This window comes from Pipistrellus hanaki (genome assembly GCF_964339955.1).
Source record: "Pipistrellus hanaki genome assembly, chromosome: 12".
Classification (NCBI taxonomy): Eukaryota; Metazoa; Chordata; class Mammalia; order Chiroptera; family Vespertilionidae; genus Pipistrellus; species Pipistrellus hanaki.
In genome coordinates, this window is record NC_140514.1 from 19,964,272 (window position 1) to 19,980,967 (window position 16,696).

Genomic DNA, 16,696 nt, shown 5'->3' on the forward strand with positions numbered 1-16,696 from the left:
TTAAAATGCGGATTTTGTAATCAAAGAAAGAGCGATAATTTCAAGAGAAATATCAAATGTGCTTTATTCAAAGCAATGTCCATTGCTAGCTACACATTTCCCCCATCTTTCAGGTAATTTGTGGATACTGTCCCAATAGAACTTTTCATGTTTTAAGGCAGACCATTCAGAGACCCAATTTTCCACTTCTTTGTACGTTTTGAAGTGCTGCTCAGGAAGTGCGTGTGCGTTCTTGGAAGGAATGGTAATCTGAAGGACCAAGGTCTGGTGAATATGGTGGGTGAGTTAATACTTCCCAGGCAAGATCTTTTAATGTGTCTTTAACTGGTTTTGAAGTGTGTGATGGTGCATCATCATGAAGCAAAATTACTTTGCTGTGTCTTCTGGCCCACTCTGGTCATTTTATGATCAAAGCGTGATATTCAAATTGACTATTGTCCGTGGAGATCAGTATTAATGTTTCACCTGGTTTTAGAAGCTTATAATATACCACACCTTCCTGATGCCACCAAACACAGAGCATTGTCTTCTTTCTGAAGCAATTTGGCCTTGCAGTCCATGTTGATGGTTGACCTGGGTCAACCAATGATTTGGTGCATTTGGGATTCTCAAAATAAATCCACTTTTCATCGCCAGTCACAATTCGATGCAAAAAAGACTTTCTTTCATGCCATTGAAGCAACATTTTACTGATGACTTTTTGGTTTTCCATTTGTCTCTCGTTCAGCTGATGTGGCACCCATTTTCCTTCCTTTAAAATCTTTTCCATTGCTTGTAAGCTATCGGAAACTGTTTGCTGAGCAACATTTAAACTTTCCCCAAGTTGTTTTTGAGTTTGAGCTGTGTCTTAGACGAGGATAGTTAGATAATGGTTTCATGATGATGCTTATAATTGTTGGTCTTCAAACTTTTTTGGTTGACCTGGGCATTCTTTGTCTCTCACATAGAAATCATCACTGTTAAAGCATTTAAACCAGCGTTCACAAGTATCTTGAGATGGAGCATGTTCACCATAAGCTTCCTGAAGTATGTGATAACTTTCAGCAGCACTTTCCTTCAAAATAAAGTAATGAATTAAAACTTCCCCCAAATGCTCATTTTTTTTTTTGCATGAAATTCAACATTTTCAAGCGTAAAAATATCTCTGATGTTAACACCTTCAGAAAATTTTACGTAGGAAGTTTTGAAGCTTGCTGTCAATACAACAAAATAGCAAGCATATCCAATCGCATATCTATCAACATATGTGTAACTCCATCTATTGAAAAATAAAACCCTCATTAGTAACCGGTACAGCTAGTAAATGCTCCAAAAGGACTTCGCTGGGGTGGGGAGGTACACAGCAGCCTCAGCTGCCTGGAGAGCAGCTGTGAAAAATAAAGCTGAACACGTAGGATGGAGGCCTCAAGTTCAAAACCAGGGAATCTTGCTTTTGATGATTTAGCCAAGGGAAAGCAGTGAGGGTCTTGGGCTGGGTGTTCTTCAAAACTTCAGGACTCATAAACTGGCAAAAAGGGTGAAGGATGGAGGTCCAAGAAGAGAGACGTCAGGCTGGGAGATCCAACAGGTGGGTGCGGGGTGCGGGCAGAAGGAAGAGAAAGGAGGTGACCTGCAGGGTCTGAGCTCCAGGTGTGGGGAATTCTAGGGGTGCACACACTCCAGGACACAACTGCCTCCCGCCCCAGGGACGGGGAGCAGGCAGAGCCCTAGCCACACCTCCAGGTGACGTGGGGCGCTTGGAGGCGACCTCCGATGGGCTCCTCCCGCCGCCAGTCCCCGCAGGAGGCGTGCCCTGCCCCGCCCGCTCCCGGCGCCCGGCTCCCGGCTCGGAGTGCGGCGGCCCGGGCGGAGAGCCCCTGGAGCCCCGCACCGGGCGCGGCTGGGACTTGGGGCGCGGCCCGATCGGAGGTAGGCTGATGAGAAGGGCGGTGGGCCCAGAGGCGACCTCAGGGCTGCGGATGCGCGGGTGTCCCCGCCCCCTGGAGAGCGCGCTTTCCCGGGGGTGGGAAGAGGGGAGGGAGAGGGAATGGGGGGCTCGCTGGACGGAGGATGGGGGCGGCGGGCGGGCACCCGGGGGATGGATCCGGCTGGTGCAGGACTCGCCCCCGCGCCTCCCGCCTCCCCGCTCCCCACGTCTCCCCGCTCGCTGCCCCCAAGACTGTGGGGTCTCCTCTGGGGGCGGGGGCTCCTAGCGCCCTGGTCTCCCTGGACATTGTGTTTGCAAAAGTGGGGCCCGGGTTCGTGCCGTGGAGCCGGCGATGGTCGGGGGAGAGGGGGGAGAGGGAGGGAGGACACGCACCCGGGAGCCCCGCGTCCTTGGCCGAGGGGCCCGCGCAGTGAGGGATGCTTCGGCCCGGCCTCCGCTGGCGAGGAGCCCCACCGTGACCCACGGGGCGAAACTTCTCTAAACTCAGGAACCGTGTGCTGCACCCGGAGTTGCCGGACAGTCAGAGTGCCCTTGGGTGACCCACCTCCAAACTGCGCTGCCCCCGAAGTCCTCAAACCACTTTTAAAAAGACAAAAAGACGGAACATTTGAATCCTAGGTTGTGATGTGCGAAATGCATTGGAAAGAAAAGTTAAGCCTTTTACACAGTCCCAGGGCTGTGCTCCCTGCAGGTCACTTTCTTTGTGGAAATGCCCATCGCAAGCCTGGACCGCAGGAGTGTCCCCCAGGAGCCGAGGGGCGAGGGGCACGGCTGTTCTGGGCCACAGGTTGTGCCCCAGGGCGGCTGGGTGGTAGTCCGGAGGCTCCTTCCACAAGGCATGCCTCAGTGTGGTCCAGAGAGACATCTTTTCTGCTTTAGAAAACAAATAGATACAAACACACAGTTACCTGGCCAAGTTAAGCTGTTGCCTAAGAGGAGAGAATTAAAAAGAGTACGAGTGGCCCACCCTGAGCTCCATGGAGTAAGCGTAAGTAGATGAATTGGCTCTTTTCTTTTTCTTTCCCTTTTGGGATTTGGAAGAGAAACAGGAAGTCAGAGATTCAAGAGAAAAAGAGCTTTCACTCCACAATTGTCAACAGTTAATTTTGTGTCGGTAAATATTTCCAGAAGTCACTGAGGGGCATTGGGAAAAGCCAAGGCGTTTTCCCATCCGCGGCAGCGAAGAGAGGGTCACTTTCCAATTCAGAATCTGGTCATGGCTTTTATTTAGCAAGTGGGTTCAGCTCCCAAAGCTATACGGTGGGTTCTATAAAGTCAGAGGTCATGGAAAAGGACGGTGGACATTGTTCAAAGTTAGAGTCTTTGCTCAAAACGATGCATTCGCACAGCAGTTACTTCACACTAACTGAAATTACAGAATGAAATGAAGAATCAGGTGTCTAGACCTCAGGGCGACCATTAGCCAGCCAATCTAACTTTGAAATTTTTTTTTTTAAAATATGATCTTATTAATTGGGAATGCAGACGTTCAATGCCAACAATATGTTAAGGTTTTACTACTTTATTATAAAATAGGTCATTAGCGTAACCAAAGATATGAATAGGTATGTTGAATGTAGAATTTATATATGGTGTCATTTTCATAGCAAAGTACTCTTGAAAAGACATATGTCTGATTCTTGTCATATTTGAGGTTAAGAATTACCTTTAAATTACTTGAGTTGATGGTGAAAGTCTTGACAGGGATAACGACAAACAATGGATCATTAAATGTGTAAATGTTGACCTAATCTATATCCACTTAAACTGTTACTTTTTGCTCATTTGTAAATACAGTAGATGCTCTTTTTAAAATTGAAGTATAATTCACAAACCATTCAATTTACCCATTTAAAAGTATACAATTCAGTGATTTTTAGTAAATTCACTAGGCTGTGCAACCATTAACACTATCTAATTCTAGAGTATTTTCTTTCCATTTTTTTTTTTAATTTTATTGATTTCAGAGAGGAAAGGAGAGGGAGAGAGAGAAACATCAATGATGAGAGAAAATCATCCATAGGCTGCCTCCTACATGCCCGCTACTGGGTAAGGGACCAAAACCCAGGCATGTGCCCTGACCCGGAACTGAACCGTGACCTCCTCCATAAGCTGATGCTCAGCCCCTGAGCCATGCTGGCTGGGCTAATTCTGGAGCGTTTTCATCACCCCAAAAAGAAACTGCAAAGGGATCACTGTTGCCCTTTCTTTACAGCCCGTGGCAACCACCAACCAACTTTCTGTCTCCTTGGATTTACGTATTTTACATAAGTGGAATCACAATATGTGGCCTTTTGCGTCTGGCTTCTTCATTTGGAAGTTAGGGTATTATTTTCAAGGTCCATCCATTGTAGCATGCATCAATACTTCATTCCTTTTTTGTGGTTGCATAATATCCATTCATCTGATTATGGACATTAGGTTGTTTCCACTTTTTGGCTCTTTGAATAATGGTGCTATGAACATTTGTGTACAAATTTTGGTGGGGATTTATGTATCAGTTATCTTGGGTATATACTTAGTATTGGAGTTTCTGTGTCATATGGCAATTAAAAAATTTTTGAGGAACCGTTAAAACTATTTTTCCAAAACAGCTATACCATTTTTACATTCCCAGCAGCAATGTATGAGAGTTCTACTTTCTCTACATCCTCACCAACACTGTTATTACATGCCTTTTTAAAAAAAAATATATTTTATTGATTTTTTTACAGAGAGGAGAAGAGAGGAATAGACAGCTAGAAACGTCGATGAGAGAGAAACATCGACAGGCTGCCTCTTGCACACCCCCTACTGGGGATGTGCCCGCAACCAATGTACATGCCCTTGACCGGAATTGAACCTGGGACCTTTCAGTCCACAGACCGACGCTCTACCACTGAGCCAAACCGGTTTTGGCACATGTCTTTTTTTTATTTAGCCATCCGATTGGTATGTTTTGGTATGTCATTGTGATTTTGATTTGCTTTTTCCTTACAGCTAATGGTGTTAAGCACCTTTTCAAGTGCTTATTGGCCATTTGTATATATACTTTAGAGAAATACTTTACCGGTATTTATATTCTTTGCCTACTTTTTAGTTGTTTTTGTTAAATTGTAAGAGTCCTTTATGTATTCTGAATATAGGTCCTGGTCAGATGTATGATTTGTAAATATTTCTTTTGATCTGTGGGTTATCTTTCACTTTCTTTTTTAAAAAAAAAATATTTTATTGATTTTTTTTACAGAGAAGAAGGGAGAGGGATAGTTAGAAACATCAATGAGAAACATCGATTAGCTACCTCCTGCACGCACCCTACTGGGGATGTGCCTGAAACCAAGGTACATGCCCTGACCAGAATCAAACCCGGGACCCTTCAGTCTGCAGGCCGACGCTCTATCCACTGAGCCAAACCAGCGAGGGCTATCTTTCACTTTCTTGATGGTGTCTCTTGAAGCACAAAAGTTTAAAATTTTTATTAAGTCCAACTTATCTATTTTTCTTTAATTACTTATGTTTTACACATCATATCTAAAACTGTTTTCTATCCAGAATCACAAAGACTTATGCCTATGTTTTCTTCTAAGAGTTTGGAACTAGGGTCTTACATTTAGGTCTTTGATCCATTTTAAGTTAATTTGTGTATATGATATAAAGTGTGTGGTGGAGGAGGGTCCATTTTTCTTTTGCATGTGAATATCCAGTTATCTAGTACCATTTTTTTAAATTTTATTTTTTAATTACAGTTTAAATTCAATATTTTTTATATTCATTTCAGCTGTAGGGCATAGTGACTAAACAATTATATGCCTTACAAAGTGTTCTTGCTATTTCCAGTACTCACCGGGCACAGTATTTCCTATGTTGTACTTTACGTCTCATGACTATTGTCTCTACCAATCTGTACTTCTCAATTCCTTTATCTTTTCCACCTAACCCTCAGCCTCCCTCTAGCACCATTTTTAAAAAAGACTACTCTCATTTCCCATTGAATGGTCTTGGCACCTTTGTCAAAACTCAATTGAATGTAAATGTGAGGTTTTATTTCTGTACTCTTGATTTTAATCCATTGATCTACATGTCTGTCTTTATGCCAATACCACATAGTCTTCATTACTGTAGATTTATGGTGATTTTTTAAATTGGAACATGTGAGTCCTACAGCTTTTCAACCTTGTTTTGACTATTCTGGATCCCCTGAATTTCCATATGAATTTTAGGATCAGCTTCACAGTTTCTGGAATTTTGACAGGGATTGTATTGAATGTGTCTATCCAATGGCAAGTCTTGCCATCTTCACAATATTAAGTCTTCCAATCTATGAATATGGGCTGTCTTTCATTTATTTAGGTTTTTTAAATTTTCTTTCAGTGATGTTTGGCAGTTCTCACAGTGCAATCCTTATACTTCTAGTGTTAAATTTATTCTTAAGTATTTAATTATTTGTGATGCTATTGTAAATGGGAGATATTCTTGATTTCATGTTTGGATTTTTCTTGGCTAGTGTATAGAAAAACAGTTGACTTTTGTATATTGATCTGGTACTTGAAACTTTGCTGAACTCAAATAGTTCTGGTAGGTTTTTTTGGTGGGTTCCTTGGAATTTTCTATGTACAAGATCATGATATCTGAAAACAGAGGTAGTTTCATTCTTCCTTTCCAATCTGGATACTTTCTATTTATTTTATTGCCCTGGCTTGAACCTTCAGTACAATGTTGTCTACAAGTAGTGAGAGTGCACATCCTTGTCTTATTTCTAATCTTAAGTGGACCCGTCATTTACTGTTAAGTATGATGTAAGCTGTGGGCTTTGCATAGATGCTCTTTATCAGGTTGAGAAAGTTCCTTTCTGTTACTAGTTTGTTGACTTTTTAAAAATATGTTTTTAATTGATTTCAGAGAGAGGACTGGAGAAGGAGAGAGAAAGAAACATCAATGATGAGAGAATCATCGATATCAGCTGCCTCCTGTATGCCCCCTCCTGGAGATCAAGCCTGCAACCCGGGCATGTGCCCTGACCAGGAATTGAACCCGCAACCTTTTGTATAAACCAACTGAGCCACCTGGCTAGCTAGGCAAGCATAAAACAATAGTTATGCTAGGAAAATAATCTTTTGTAGTTTAAAAACTGGTATATAATTTAGGGGTTATATTACAGTAAATTCTGGGAAAACAAATTGGTTAATATGTGAGGGAGACATATTTTTGTAAAACAAAAGCGCAGAATAGTACGCCTGCAACTGCAGTTCTGTCCTTGGATTATGAGAGTTTTGCTGTCACATAAAGTCCATGACAGGCTTGGTTTCTTCAGAAGGTACACTTCTAATGCAAATTTTGTCCATTCATAGCAAGACCTATTCAGAAATATATTATTACCAAGCTATTTATTAAATGGCCTGATAAAACATTGAACGTTTCAGACTACTTATATGAATCCCAGAGCCAGAAACAATCAGGCTTTCAAAATCAAGTACTATTTTTTGCTCTTTAGAATTTCAAAACCTTTCCCTGCCTCCTGGCTTCTGCCTCACAGGGGCAGAATCTGCTCCAGAGGGAAAGTGAATAAAACTGATTCCAGATTTATTGACTTAATGTAGGTGGTTCTAAATTTTACATTTATATGTTTTCTCTTCTTGTTCCAAATAAAAATTATGCAAACTTGTCCAAGGTTATAATATTTTGCCCAGTTGAATATGCCAAAGGATATTTGGCTTGAAAAACAACCTGGACCGGGAAAAATTTAGGGTGGTGATAATAATTATAATGTAAGTCCAAGCCTTAATTGTAGCACTGGTATAAAGCTTCTTTAGGTAATTCTGTCATGCTACCAATAGAATCAAACTGTAATAATCCTGTAAATTTAAGAATGTGATAAAATTATGAGCTGATTGATTTTTAAAATCTTATCTGTTGAGCAGAGCTAAAGTAATAATAGTACTCTATGTTTGTGGTGCTATTTTACTGTCTAAAGTGCTGTTAAAAACTGCACTATTTAATTTGTCCCATGAAAAAGAATGATTTTTTACTCTTATGTCCCCCTTTTTTCTACATTGGATAAACTGAGGCAGAAAGATTAGGTTACATAGAACGTTTAATTAATACAGTTAGGCCTCCAACCCTGGCTTACCGTATCCAACTAAGTCCTTTCCATGTGCTGTCACCAGTTCTGGAGTTTATCTTATAGAATTTGAAACTTGTATCTGGGTATGATTAGGTGGTTATTAGAATATGTACATCAGATGGTTTAATGAATTACCCTGAGTGCTAACTGGTATTATGCCATTCGAATGTTTTCTTTTATAGAATAAACATGGCAGAGCTTTCTGAGACAGAAGGACCAGTAGATTGGAAGGAACGATGCGTAGCTCTGGAGTCCCAACTCATGAAATTTAGGGTTCAAGCAAGCAAGATAAGAGAGCTCTTAGCAGAGAAGGTAAGCTTTTCTCCCTGACCTGTTATTTTTAAAAAAGTATATTTTTATTGATTTTTTTACAGAGAGGAAGAGAGAGGGATAGAGAGTTAGAAACATCAATAAGAGAGAACCAAGGCACATGCCCTTGACCAGAATCAAACCTGGGATGCTTCAGTCCACAGGCCGACGCTCTATCCACTGAGCCAAACCAGTTTCGGCTCCCTGACCTGTGTTATTAAACAGCAGTGACGTAGGCCCTATTTCATTTCTGTTAAATAATCACAGTACTTTTAGGGATAAACACTTGACACAAAATGACTATAATTTAACTTTTTGTCAGTGCTTTGAAGCCATATTTGGTCTAGTCTTTTGCCAGTCTTAGAGTACATTAAGACTAAAACATTTCATTGCAAATACTAGTGGAATATGTAAGCATTATATGTATTTGACGAATGTAGAGTGCATTTATTCCAGAGAGAAAAGCTATAATTTATTTGATTTTGCTAGAGAAGTGTGACAGCATTTTGATCTACTTAAATGTTTAGGAAAGTTATGTTTAAAGTGCTTATAGAAGAACGTTCCCTATTGATAGTTAAAATGTGTTTATACTGCATTTGAAAAAATACAGTATTTATATTGACTAACTATATATCACTAAGCTATCATCTCAGCTGGAATTTAATGTAATTGTATACCTTTCTTAATAATTCTAATCATGTGATTAAAATTTTATGTCACAATAATTTGGGGGGCATGTATGTGTATAAAATGAATAGCTAAATTCATTCATTTCTGCATTCATTCATTCATTCAGAAATATTCATTGAGGGCTGACTATGTGACAGACACTGTTCTTAATGCTGCAGTTACAATTGTGAACAAGACACGCTGTGTTCCTATTCCCAGGGAACTTGGATTCTAGATCTGCACTGTCCAATATGGCAGCCACTAGCCACAAGTGGCTGTTGAGCATTTGAAATTAAGCTAGGTAAAACCGAGATGTGTTGCAAATGTAAAACACGCACCAGAAAACTACATATCACAAAAACCCAGTAAAACATCATTCAGTTTAATATCATCTTAAATTTTTGTGCTTTAACATCTTTTAGGTCCAAAGATTAAAGTTATGCCATTAGTACCCAATATCAATTTGCTTTACTTATCTCTATTCTAATCAAAGTTGTAACTTGAAGAAAATACCAGTTGAATGTCTCCAAATTGGGGAAACTTATCCTAACTCAAAGTTAGTGACATATGCTTTTGCCTTTTGCTCCTCTCTCTATGAAAATCATTTCTGAGGTTGTACTGTGATTTATCCGGTATTTTCCACAATTCTAATCACCTCATACGATGGCTTTTGTCAAGATTATAAATTATGTACGTGTTGGTAAACCTCATTCCAAGGTGTTGCCTTAGCCTCTCAGCAGTTAGCACACTCTTAACTCCTCAAAATTTTTTTGGTTCTCTATGGACTAAATAGAAGTTATGCTTATTTGGTTTCCAATTAATTGACCTTTAAATTCTGAATTTGATGGCAGCATTTATTCTGTGTGGTTTTTTTTTTTAGAAGACTTGTAACAAAATTATTTTAGTGCCCATTTTTTAAACATTAGTGTTTTCTCTACAATATTGAAAATAGCTTTTGATTATTAATTTGTGTTATTAGACTTTATTTTTTCCTTGTCAGTGGATGAATTTTGAAAGTAATATTATTTCAAAATTGCTATTTTAGTTGTGGGTTTTTCTTCCTCCTTTTTTTTTTTTTTTTTTTGGTCTTTTGTATCTGTGACTTAAATCCTTTGCCAGATCTAAGGGCTGGAATTACTCAGTTGTGTCTTATACAGTGGAAAGTGGATAAGTTTGCCAAGTTACTCGTGGTTTTCCAGTAAATAGGTTCAACACCAAAATGGAAATAACGCTTTTCACAATATTTTCTGTTATATTCCATTATGCAATATTTTTCTCTGGATTAAAAATTAGTTTTGGTACCCACCCATGTTTAAATAAAAATATCAAGTATTTGTTGATTCCTTATGTGCTTACCAACCTGGGAAATAATAAACTTTATTGTTCCCATTTTACAGATTAGGAAATGGATGTTTACTATGTGCCAGGCAATCTCCTAAATGCCTTATGCAAATTAACTTTTTAATTTTTACAACAACCTTATGAGCTAGGTACTGAATTATCCATATTTGCATAGGAAGAAACTTAGGCGCATAGCAGTTACTTAGCTTGCCTGTGTTTGTGCCAAAAAGTAAGTGGTGAAGCCAAGATTTGAAACTTGGCATTCTGCTTTCAGATCCTGAATGCTTAGCCATCACCCTATATGGCCTCTCCCATCTAGTTTTATTACCACATTCCTTGCTTTCTCTGACATACTTACCCACTCATCTATTCAATCTTCTTTTCAGCCATGCAACATATAAATCCATCTCTGCTTGGGGGTCGGTATCTGTGTGTTACGATGTATGTGTGTATGTAGTCATAATGATTTACATAACGTTACATTTCCCCCCCCCACAAAGCAAACTATATTGCATTGCTTCTGCATGCCAACTTGAGTCAAATGTTGCATTCCAGAGGCCAGTCTGGTCCCATTCATAACCAACTGGTTTTATGTTAGGACCAGTATTCCCCATAGCTTTTCCCTACTAGTTCTCCACACCTTCCCCTTAAATGGATGCTGGCCCAAGGCTGAGGATTCTTGAGAGAGTACTAATTTGATTTTTAGCTCTTTGCCAGGAATTCTAGCCAACTTTGCTTTTCTGCAATAGTTTTTGACTCTTAGTTCTGTTTTATTGGCATGGGCTATGGCAGCTAACACTGAGTGCTAACTATAGTTCCTAAGCAATTAGTACAACCATTAGCTAATTTAAACCCCAAAGTAACCTGATGAGGAAACTATTGTGATTCCCAGTCTAAATATGTTGACATTAAGACTGAGAGTATTTGAATAGTATGCCCAGTATCACACAGCTAGAAATTGAAGAGCTGGCATTAAACCTTAGATCTTTCACGCTTTTCTTGTGATGCAGTTTATAAATAGAGTGCCTCACACATAGAAGTAACTCATTATTATTTTCCTATATCTTTCTAAACGAATACACTGGCTAAGTGTGCAAGGAGGTGATTTAAACAAATGTAATTGCCAATTAATAGGAGACATCTTTCTGAATTTTTTAGAAAAGACATGTGAGATGATCTCAGAGTGTTGTTTTTTGTTTTTGTTTTTTTAAAAATATATTTTATTGATCTTTTACAGAGAGGAAGGGAGAGGGACAGAGTTAGAAACAGCAATGAGAGAGACATCGATCAGCTGCCTTTTGCACACCCCCTACCAGGGCTGTGCCCGCAACCAATGTACATGCCCTTGACTGGAATCGAACCTGAGACCTTTCAGTCCGCAGACCGACTCTCTATCCACTGAGCCAAACCGGTTTTGGCCTCAGAGTGTTTTTTTTATAATGAAAGGTGAATTTCAGTTACATAACATATACCTTATTTATTTGTTTATTTATTTGGAGATGGAGTAGGAGAATACAGGGGTTTTTTCTTAAAAAGAATTATTTTGTATTTTTTAATCATAATTTCTAAGTAGCTTTAGAATATTGAAGTTTATGAAGAAAAAGGCCTTATTGAAGTCTTGGGCAAATACTGCTGTAAGTGGGAGAGGTCTCTAAAGGAATTTAAGGAATGGTGTTGGAAATATCTCTAGTATGCCAAACATAAACTCTTCAGGGAAGCTGAGATTTAAGTAGTTTTCCTACTTTACAGTATTACTAGTTTTCTGAGTCAGGAAGGGGAAAAAAGGCAAGTTTTACTTTAAGTTGAAGTGAATGTTGTTTCCTATGGGTTAGAGTGGAAGGATTTCTCCTTTAGGTTTCAGTGTGGCCCACATCACCTCGCGCTGCCTTTGGCTGAGACAGCAGTGCTGTCTGGTTTCTGGCCACTTGACCTTCCTTCTGAGACTGTGATTCCCCAGAGGTGGTTTAGAATTGTCTCCTGGGAATGAGGAGTCTGTGGACAGCACAAGGTTTGCTTTTCATATGACCACGAGTACCCTGTTTAAATTTCACATCTCAGTGTCTCTGTGGCCTCCCCTAACATTTCACACTATTATAACTGTGAAATTATATGTATTCCAACGATAAGACTTTGCAGGCTAATTTACATCATTTTGGGCTACTGATGGAAGATATTATTTATTATAACAAAATGGTGATAGAGTCTTTTATGGGTTCTATGGGGGAGGGAAAGTCAGGAAGAAAGCTACTTGGGGGGTTGCAGTCTATGGCAGTAAGTATAAAGGTCCTAAAGCATTCCGTCTAAAGTAGCCAGCCTACAATACTCGAAAACACTAAGCATTAATGGCCTCAGTGTTATGATCTAAGATCAATGGCAGATTTCCTCCTGCCATTTGCTGCTGTGTCCAGTAGCATTAGAATATAGAGGGCACTTCTGTAGTAATCAAAACTGTAGGTTTTGTTATCGTATTAAGTGGCCTGTTCATAAAATACTTATTTTTGTCCAATGCCTGATCTATGGCAGTAAGTATAAAGGTCCTAAAGCATTCTGGGCAGCAGATCATTCCAGTGTCTTTTAGTGACTTAGTGTGGATTGCTTATGGAGTTAGCCCAAGCTTTACATCGTGAAAGTAAAACCTTACATGAATATTTCCTGCACTGCTTTATTAAGTGTTTTGCAAAGTTACTTTTCAGCTTAAATGATTATGAAAGCAGTCACTCAAAATTAAAGTATTGCTTTTCTATAAACTGATTTTAAAGTGTCATAAACTTTATTGGAGATACTTACACGTGTATTTACATTTATGTAATGGGACACATTCCTTAAAAAGTTGGTGACATTGTGAGATTTCTAAGTGCCTTTCCAAAGGGAAATATGAGCTTTTATATTTTTTTCTATTTTCCTCACTTTACAGATGCAACAGCTTGAGAGACAGGTTATTGATGCTGAACGTCAAGCAGAAAAAGCTTTTCAACAGGTAGGATATAATTTTAGTTTTGTCCTTCACTTGAAAGATTTAATTTCATACAGTGGATTCTTTTAGTGGCCTGACAAGTTTCCAAGGAAACCCAAACTAACCTAATCCTTAGTTTTCTTAAATTAATTATTCTTGAAAAAAAATTTTTTTTAACTTTATTATGCCAAATGTCAACCCCTGCAAGAGTATATAGGTAGTGAACACCCAATACCAACTTCAGCAGTTAATTAAATCACAGTTACTCTATAACTCCATCCACTTTTCCCTCCTCACCCCCACACCAGGCTATTTCGAAACAAATCCCAGACATCTTATCATTTCACCCATGAGTATTTCAGCAACTAATCTATAAATGAAGACTTAAAAATCTTAACTACCGTGCCATCTCCCAGTTTCTATACAATTTAGCAAAATCTGAATATATTTCTTTTTGTGACAACACTTTAAATTTATTCAATATCTATTTTTTATACCCCAAGAATTTTTTTTTTTCTTAAATACTTCCCAATGAATCTAAAAGTTAACAGGAAACATAAACAGAGCAGATGAATTCTCACACACCGATTATAGCACCTTGCTTTGGCCTGCCCAAGATTAAGTAAATATTATGAATCCTTTGCTATCTTTAACAGTTTCCCTGGGACGGTGGCCTATTTGCTGTTTATGTTGCTTAAATTCAGCTTGTCCTTTGTCATTGAGCCATAGCCTAAGACTTAAACTGTATTTATATTAACCAAAAAGGAATGTTTCACCACTAAAAGGAGTAGTCAGCTGAAACCAGCTCAACTGGACACTTTTTAGCTTTGACCATTTTTCTTCTTGTTTACTCATGAGGGGCGTCACCTGCACAACCATTAAATACATGGGTTTTAGAGAGAAAAAAATCACATATTTCCCCAGAGGCATATTGGCAGTCTTCATACTTAATGCTGCAGGACATTTTTATTGTTACTCACAACTTTTGAAAGCAGTGTGTGCAGTTCAACTCACTACTATTTATGAGAATTCTGTGAGACAGAAAAGCAACGAGTCTTGCATTGGGAAGATAATGATCCACAGGACTCATTCCCAAGTGCCTGATTAGCTGTGTACTCAAATCTACTACACCAGTGGTCGGCAAACTCATTAGTCAACAGCCAAAAGCAACAACACAACGATTGAAATTTCCTTTGAGAGCCAAATGTTTTAAACTTAAACTTCTCCTAATGCCACTTATTCAACATAGACTCGCCCAGGCCGTGGTATTTTGTGGAAGAGCCACACTCAAGGGACCAAAGAGCCGCAGTTTGCCGACCACTGTACCACACGATTTTATGCTAACCAGAGGGGTCAATAACTTCCCCTGTAGAAGTTTGTGTTTTCCTTCTGTCCTGAGTTCAATCATGTGCCTTTGTTTGTGGTTGGTAGGAGCTGGATTTCAAGTTCCCTGTGACCATTCAAACACGTGGGCTCATCTGCCTCTCTGTAAAGTTGGTTCTTCGTATCGAAATCAATTTTGGTTCCTAATAAATGATTACTACTCAGTCATAATCTGCAGGGCCATGCAAGCGTTTCTTTAACAACCAGTGTGAATTCATATATGTTTGTTACTGGCCAATCTCTGAGTAGTTAAAAATTTTATATGGTTCAGGTTAAATGAATCAAAAAAGAACCGGGCTATTTTCTGTGGACTTGTGGTAAGACATTTTGAAAGCTGCTTGGTTTTCCTATAAGCCTTTTTCTTTTTAAAAAAATATATTTTATTGATTTTCCACAGAGAGGGATAGAGAGCTAGAAACATCGATGAGAGAGAAACATCGACCAGCCTCCTGCACACCCCCTACTGGGGATGTGCCTGCAACCAAGGTACATGCCCTTGACCAGAATCGAACCTGGAACCCTTCAGTCTGCAGACCGACGCTCTACCACTGAGCCAAACCAGTTTAGGGAACCAGTTTAGGGCCTATAAGTCTCCTATAAGCCTTTTCTGTAGAACTCTTTTTCTTTTTTTTAAAATATATTTTACTGATTTTGTACAGAGAGGAAAGGAGAGAGATAGAAACATTGATGAGAGAGAGTCATTGATCAGCTGCCTCTTGCACACCCCCTACTGGGGATATGGCCGCAACCAAGGTACGTGCCCTTGACCGGAATCGAACCCGGGACCCTTCAGTCCCCAAGCCGACGCTCTATCCATTGAGCCAAACCGGTTTCGGCTGTAGAACTCTTATTCTTTCATTATCAAGGGCGACTGATGAATTCTGTGGAACTCGGTCTTAACAGGACCACTTAGCAAATGGGTTGCCTGGAACTATTTGGTGATCCCTCTCCTTAGGAGACATTGCCATTTTTGCCAATTTTTTCCTTGCCTGGGAAAGTGTTTATCTAAAAGCACTAATCAATTTGCAGAGTTGCACGTACCAAAGATGTAGCCAAGGAGCTCTGGCTGCGGCATTCATTCATAAAACGAGAACGCCTTTTAAACTGAACGTGTTTTTCAAGGAAGATGCGTACTCTCAAACCAGAATTTTCCTCGGCAGTAACAGGACAGTTTTATGTGGCAGCCCCAGGTCTGTAGGGTGGCTTGCTCTGACTCGATAAAAGAGAGTGTAGGTATAGGCCTGGTAATGTTTATTTCTCTTCTTATTCAGTTATTTTTGGTTTTCTTTAGGCTTTATAGGCGTGGAAAAAATTTTTTCCTTCTATGTTCTTTGGCTGATCTAATAATTAAATTGGCATAAGACAGATTTACAGGATTAAAAACCCCAAATTTAATTATTTATGTATGGGAGCCCCATAAAGATATGAGATTCATAGAAGTGAACAAAGCCGGTAGCTTTCATACCTTTTAGACGAGAGAACAATAAATTTGTGAAAAATTGACAAAACGAAAGGGGTTGCGCTTCACTAAATTTTTGAAGAAGTAACAAGACTTGTTGATATAGTTTTCTTGGCCCTAAGTTTCTTATTGCGGTGGTAAGAATGCCTTATACCCTCCTGATACAGGAGATTTGTTTCCTGCTTTAAGGGGAACCAAAGAAGGTCAGAGTGTCCTTCTTGGACTGGCTGTTTCTCAAGTAACTTTAGTTCAAATCCTCAATATGCCCAAGAGGCACGTGTGGGGGAGATATATTCTGCTCCCCTTTAGGTTTATCATCTATTACTGGATTCCTGGAGCACATACACCATTTTGGACTTGGACCCTGCTCTTCTCTCTCTGCTTCCACCGCTACAGGATGTCCTGTGCAGAACTGGCTGTACCATCTTCAGATGGACCCTAGATACTCACTGTCCTGCTCCAGCTGTTTTTCATGACAGCGTCCCTAATGTAGCCCTGTGTCCTTGACTGTTGGTCTGCAGTTTCTGCAGAAAGCCTGCTGTATTATGTTAAAAA

At 39.6% G+C, this 16,696-nt stretch overlaps 1 protein-coding gene across 3 annotated transcripts in view; it reads left to right on the top strand.

Moving 5' to 3' along the window:
- The first annotated feature begins 1,791 nt into the window (after window positions 1–1,791).
- PLEKHH2 (pleckstrin homology, MyTH4 and FERM domain containing H2) overlaps window positions 1,792–16,696 on the top strand; it is a 66,762-nt gene continuing 51,857 nt past the window's right edge. For 2 of the 3 annotated variants that reach the window (XR_014796569.1, XR_014796570.1), the window contains exons 1-2: window positions 8,210–8,339; window positions 13,261–13,323. Coding sequence is in view for 1 of the 3 variants with exons in the window: in XM_084901471.1 (XP_084757597.1) it covers window positions 8,217–8,339; window positions 13,261–13,323 (186 nt within the window). In the remaining 2 variants the exon portion in view is untranslated. Of the gene's footprint in view, window positions 1,909–8,209; window positions 8,340–13,260; window positions 13,324–16,696 lie in introns of those variants that run through there. The other variant, XM_084901471.1, reaches the window with a different exon arrangement.